Source organism: Pygocentrus nattereri, chromosome 3 (assembly GCF_015220715.1).
Source record: "Pygocentrus nattereri isolate fPygNat1 chromosome 3, fPygNat1.pri, whole genome shotgun sequence".
NCBI classification, from domain to species: Eukaryota; Metazoa; Chordata; class Actinopteri; order Characiformes; family Serrasalmidae; genus Pygocentrus; species Pygocentrus nattereri.
Window position 1 is genome coordinate 46,302,800 of NC_051213.1, and position 6,270 is coordinate 46,309,069.

At 41.8% G+C, this 6,270-nt stretch overlaps 1 protein-coding gene across 1 annotated transcript; it reads right to left on the minus strand.

Moving 5' to 3' along the window:
• Nucleotides 1–474: 474 nt before the first annotated feature.
• On the minus strand, nucleotides 475–5,812 carry rabac1 (Rab acceptor 1 (prenylated)). The gene is made up of 6 exons (XM_017706073.2): nucleotides 5,727–5,812; nucleotides 4,165–4,245; nucleotides 3,551–3,760; nucleotides 1,950–2,047; nucleotides 1,726–1,827; nucleotides 475–1,192 (listed from the first exon to the last, which is right to left on the minus strand). The coding sequence occupies exons 2-6, from the start codon at nucleotides 4,233–4,235 to the stop codon at nucleotides 1,104–1,106; spliced, it is 570 nt and encodes a 189-aa protein (XP_017561562.1). The 5' UTR covers nucleotides 4,236–4,245; nucleotides 5,727–5,812; the 3' UTR covers nucleotides 475–1,103.
• Between the last annotated feature and the right edge of the window lie 458 nt (nucleotides 5,813–6,270).

A 6,270-nucleotide genomic window follows, 5' to 3' on the forward strand; every position in this document is an offset into this window, starting at 1 on the left:
CTCATCGCTGCTGTCGAAACAAAACCTCGTATCTCCAAGTTGGTAACTTTACAGGAGAAGGAAAAAACCTGATTTACTTTTAATGGAAGTCAATGGTACCAGACGTCTTTCCAAGTCATTTTGGGTCGTTTCTTTTGGTCCATTCATCGTGAAATTTATACACAATGTAAAAAGTGACAGGTATTTTTAAATTAGGTCAAAAACTGAAAAACGGCAAAAATGGAGATACGAGGTTTTGCTCCAGTTTTCTTTATTTATTCGCATAAATTCTAGGGGTCTAAAGTAAAAAAAACAAACAAAAAACAAAACAATGTGGCAACAAGATGCATTGCTTCTACAATGTTCACTTCTAATTGATAAAAACTATTCAAAAACACTCACTTCTTCAGTTTTATGTATTTTTTTTTAAATGGTCTGCACTTCACTACTGTGTGTATAGTTCAAGTCACACTTGTATATTCATAGTATTTTTTGAAAATGATTCTGAATCAAATACGTCCCTAAAGAACTGTAATCAAACCTGTTTTGAGGTCAGAAAGTCCTCAAACATCGTATTTCAACAGGCTTTAGAAGTGAACTGGGTGATGTAAGCAGAGGGCTGGAGCCAATACTACGTGAAGACATGACTGGATGTGAAGATATGCATTCTTCACATATTCACCATAATTTGTGCCAATCTAACTTTGCTGGCTTACTACAAATGGATCACATGCAGCCTCTCAGTAACAGACATGGGTGAATTTCAGGCGGAAAACAACGAAGGCATATGTGGTCTACTGTGCTTAGTTGGTCAGTCAGAGCATCTCTGTCTGTCTGTCTGTCTGCAATTGAAGCGGCTAGTGTTACATCCATGACGAGCAACATAATTTGTTTGCCAATTAAAGCCAATTTCAAATGAAGCAGATGGCCAGCGTATAGGTATCGGTGCATATACGCCACAATAACAGTCCGTATCCGTACCGGCCGGTCAGTCCGAGAGCGAGTCGATGTTTAGTCAATTCAAGTGAAGCGCAACCAATCAGAGGACAGTAACAATGTTCAGGCAAGACAGGCGCTTTTTTTGGATAAATAAAAAGGTTAAAAGCCGAGATGAGGTTGAGAGGTTAGACAGGCTCCATCAGCAGCTCCTCCATGTCTGACGACTCCAGCTCACGGAAGGCAGCGTGGGTGCCAATCACAGCCAGCGTCGCTCCTGGGTAAGACAAGACAACCAATCAGAGAACAGAAACTGGGCCAGAGGGAGTGGAATACATTAGATTGGTTATATATATATATATATATATATATATATATATATATATATATATATATATATATATATATATATATATATATATATATATATATATATATATGTGTGTGTGTGTGTGTGTGTGTGTGTGTGTGTGTGTGTGTGTGTGTGTGTGTGTGTGTATATATACACATATATACACACACACACACAGCACATTAACAGTGATTGGCAGGCAGTCTTATCTAGAGCCTCTTACAATATTGAGAGAGCAGTGGTGTTACCCTCTACACTATGCTTCATACTGGTCACGGTCTTAGCACTGCAGTGACACTGTGATGGTGGTGTGTTGCGCTGGTACGAGTGCATCAGACACAGCAGTGCTGCTCTGTGGTGGTCATGCCGCACATCATGCCAGTATACGCTATATACTGCAAGTTGTACCAGTCCACAAATGTCAGAGAGAGGACAGATAGAAGATAGAAGACACATACCCAGCACCCAGAAGACAGCTGCTCCAGCACCGGCCAGCCAGAACACCGGCAGAGAGACGGCACCGGCCAGGCCCAACTGATGCCCCTGAGTCAACTCGCGCCCTGAGCAAGGAGAAAACAATCACGCACTGGGCTCACAGCAAGGATTCGTTTACTGTATTTACTTTGCTGTTGAAAGCCAAGAGACGCAAAGCCAGACAAGCACTTTGACCGTCGTCACTCACCGAAAACGACCAGCTTGGACTCCAGAGACTTCAGGTGGATGATGTAAAAGGCACCAGCGAAAACAGCCAAGGCGATGAGCAGCATGGGGGAGCTGATGCTGTGAGACGGACAGAAAAACAGCATCTCTGTCTAAACTCTTCTCGAATACTGTTCACGGTGCTCAGAAGCTGTGAATATACATTCTTGGCCTTTTTATAAAGATCAGCTCTGCGGTCAAAAACTGAAACTGTTCAACAAACGGATTACAGAAGGTCTGGACCTCGGATGCTGCTCCGTTTCTGGATTTTGTAAATCACTATTTAACTGAACTGCTTATTTAACTCATGGGTATCAAGCTCAAATTACAGGGGGACATTAGTCTGGTGGGCTTCTCCCAGTGGGATGAGGGAGGTTGTTGAAAAACACTATCACTAGTAATAACATTAAGAAAACAATTACAATAACAACTACACTATTATTAGTAGTAGTAGCAGCAATAATGATAGTTATAATAATAAATCAAGTATTAGTATCTATGCTGCTGCTACTACATCAAGTGTTAATAAATATTTTAGTGTTTAATTACCAAACATTTAACTGTAGAACTACGTGGGACTACGACTGAGACCATTACCGTTTCTGCTGAATGTGAGATTAGTGCGAATGAAGTGTTGACAAAGTAAGCAGTTCATTCTCAGCAGATTCGTTAGTTATAACTAAATTACAGTCATGTCCGCTCACTGTTTTCATCTGAATGGCTTCTCTGGCAGGGCTCGAATTTTGCTTATAATAATAATAATAATAATAATAATAGTAATAAATGTTAAATGTGTAGCCAAAGAAAATGGTAAAAATAATTTGCGGACTGGATTTAAGGATAAACAGTAATGTGCTCTGGCTGTATGAGGACCGGAAACTGGACTTTCTGGACTTTTGGTCCAGATTTGATGGCCTCTGGGCTTCGCTCTCCAACTGCACACCAGCGAAGTGGAGCTACAAACCTCCGGTGAATAAAAAGAAGAACAGGAGGAAAAGATAAATAAACAAAACACAAAACGCATGTATGGAGTTTCTGACACGGTCAGCTATAAACACGGACCAAATTACATCACATCGATAAACACAGTAGCAGCAACCATCATGAAGGCTGTCCTTTTGTCCGCGTTTATAAATAAATGTTTCCTACAGCGTCAGAAACCACATAATCAAGTCTGTTAGAGCCACTAAACCCCCGGAAAGACATCAGCAGTGCGGCAGCACAGAAAAACGGCTTGTTCTATATCCTGATGTATAAATTTCCTCTTAAAGTTTTATTTATCATCGTTACACGACGAGAGGCTGTTGCACAGCGTATGTATTTAACAGTGCGTGAACACACACCCAGAGTCAACAGCTGCACAGGAACATCCTGTCTCTTAACAGTCCTTCTTATTACCACCAACTGCTTCATGACTTCAGCGTCACCTGCACAAGCTTTGATCAGTGAAGATCAGACACAGACAGTAAAGACAGGCATGTGCAAAAGACACACAGAGGGCTTAAACACAGCATCGTGTGCACTGACGCAACCTTATTCTCACTTCAGAGATCTGCTGTCCGCTCCTCTAACCGTGCTTCTTACATGCAGTACAGGATGAGTCCCAGGAAGATGAAGGTGTAGTTGCTGTGGTACGTGTCCAGGTTTCTGACCACGCGCTGACACAGGTCTCCGAAGTTCTTCGGCTTAGAGAACTTGCGCTGGTCCACGAAGCCGGCCCAGGGGCGGATGGACTTTCGCCGGCGGTCCATCCAGTCCTTCAGCACAGTACCGGACAAACCTTTAGGCAGCAGCCTGAGAGAGTGAGGGACAGGGAGCACTTCTGTTAGCGGTGGACGACATGAATATGAATTTTTATTTTTTATATATTCTCCAAAACAGACAATAAACAGACATGATATTCATTATTATTATTACCCTTCCTCTTCTTATCATCATATGCATAAATATCAATACCAATATCTATAATCTACCACTGCACTTCTGTCAGGAAAAAAAATTAAGGAGAAAAAAAAACAAAAAACAAAATCAAAATAGTTAATTACGTGTTATAAAAATAAACATAACACTAATAACTATTACTAAGGATTTTTATTATTACTGCACTGGAACTAAACTCAGAAGCGAAGGTCTGCTAAAACATTCAAACACTGATATATTCTGTGTACAGTTTCGTGTTTGTGTTTGATTTTCCTCACCTTGCCATGATTCCCGCAGCGGGCAGCGCCTCGGAATCACTGCTGAAGGGGTCACTCATCTTCGACTCCATCTAAAAAAAGCTTAAGCACATGTCCATAAATATTCAAGTGTCATTAGCATCACACTGATGGATATTAATGTCGTCTAGCAGCTCATTTGGTGTAGTGAAACGCCATACACACACACACACACACACACACACACACACACACACACACTAGGGGGCAGCGAGCACACTTGCCCTGAGCGGTGGGCAGCCCTATCCGCAGTGCTCAGGGAGCAGTTGGGGGTTAGGTGTTTTGCTCAAGGCCACTTCAGTCTTTTACTGTCGGCTCAGGGAGTCGAGCCGCAACCTTCCGTTCACAGGGCTGGTTCCCTAACCTCCAGCCCACAACTGCCCCCAAAAACTTTGGCCCCCACGACAAAATTTTTGGACACACCAAATGACCATTTAGCAGTGGTAACAGTGTTCATAAGTGGTTTTCATGACCCGTTTTATAACTTAATTCACAATAGAAGTTACAGACTCAGAATGACCTCACAATGAAATGGTTATGAACTCACTGCCTGTTGTCTGGGGCATCGTTTTACAGTAGCTTTATAATAAAGTTTGGCCTAAAACGCACTTTAATCCATTTATTTTCATCCAATCACAGTGGAGGGGCACACGAAGGATGTCTGAAGGCAACACAGTCCCCCAAAAATTCTGAATTACCCCAATTTAACCATCAACAACATAACATATAAAAACTCAGAAGATATGAATGTCAACTGGTGGTTTTGCACATAAGATACAACGGCTCACCACCTCTGTAAAGAAGTCGGAGTCTGTTAGTTTCTCTCCAAATGAACCATTTCACATCAAACCACCCTCAATGACTCTCGGTTACATCTCAGCCACTGGATTGTGTAGAAATTTTACAATTTCGGCGGAGTTCCCCTTTAGCTCAAGGCTCAAGCCAAACAAAAAGTGCATAAAAGAAGGGAATAAAGAGCCTACACATAACTTAACAGACGAATCATTTCTCAGGCCCACGGTTAGTCTCTGCCTGTGTTATATAAGCTCGTAAAGGGTGGAGGAATGCAGATGGAAAATCTCAATCAGTCCTTCCTGCTTGGCCGGTTTTTGGCACATCATCAAATTCCCTAAAAATGACCCAGAGGTGATGAAACAGAGCGTAAATACGTAGATATGGAACTAAAACCAGCTGATATGGTCGTTTTATAAAGAAAAGCTAAAGAAACACGACTCTAGACGAGGCTGAAGCTGGCTTCCTTTTTCGAATTTTCCGTTCCACCTTAAATGTCGCAGCAGTCCCATTCAGGCGCCTGACGCAGCCTGAGGCTGAATGGGACAGCTGCGACATTTAAGGTGGAACGGAAAATTCCAACTTCAGCCTCGTCTAGCCAAGTCGCTAACTCGCTCGTTTTCCTTCTAACACCGTCATGGACTAAATAAAAGCCGGCTGGGTGAACACTCAAGACTTAACTGCTGTTTTATGACACCAAGACACAATAATATTGCTAAATTCCGACACACAAAGAGAGCAAACTGTCTTACTGTGATCTCAGGGAGGTTGTTGTTGTTGCTGGGCGGATGATGTGGAGCGTCTGAGCTGCTTCTCGTTCTTCAGTAGCTTTTATGGCAGGAACGAATACAGCCAGACTTGCTGCTGCCCCCTATAGCACGGCGTCTCAGAGGGGGACCCCCACCCATTTTCCAAAGTTTAACTGCAAACAAAGCAGTTCAGAGACTGGTTGGATGTAAACTGGATTTTTGCATTGAAAACGAGCTGCTTGGGTTTCTTAACAGTGGAGGTGATAGGCACCAGAGGTCATGTGGTCATTTTATTATATAATATTCCACATTATTCCACATGAAACACAAAAAAGACCACGTAGTATGTCGTAATAATGGCCTCATAATAATGAGAAAAATGTCCCATTAAAAATGTCATTATGAGAAAGTAAGTCATAAGATGCAAAGTAATAATTATGACATAGTAAGTCATCATAATATGACACCGAGTTATAACTAATAAAAGATTATCTTATCTTATATGATAATTATGGCATAGTAAGTCATAAAGATCTCGTTATTGTGA

Bases quoted from the DNA above. Each gene is read 5' to 3' on its own strand.
- rabac1 (XM_017706073.2), bottom strand. From the start codon at position 4,235: ATGGAGTCGAAGATGAGTGACCCCTTCAGCAGTGATTCCGAGGCGCTG. The intron at 2,048-3,550 runs GTAAGAAGCACG...TCCGTCTCACAG, and splicing joins GGACTCATCCTGTACTGCAT to CATCAGCTCCCCCATGCTGC. The intron at 1,828-1,949 runs GTGAGTGACGAC...CTCCTTGCTCAG, and splicing joins GTCCAAGCTGGTCGTTTTCG to GGCGCGAGTTGACTCAGGGG.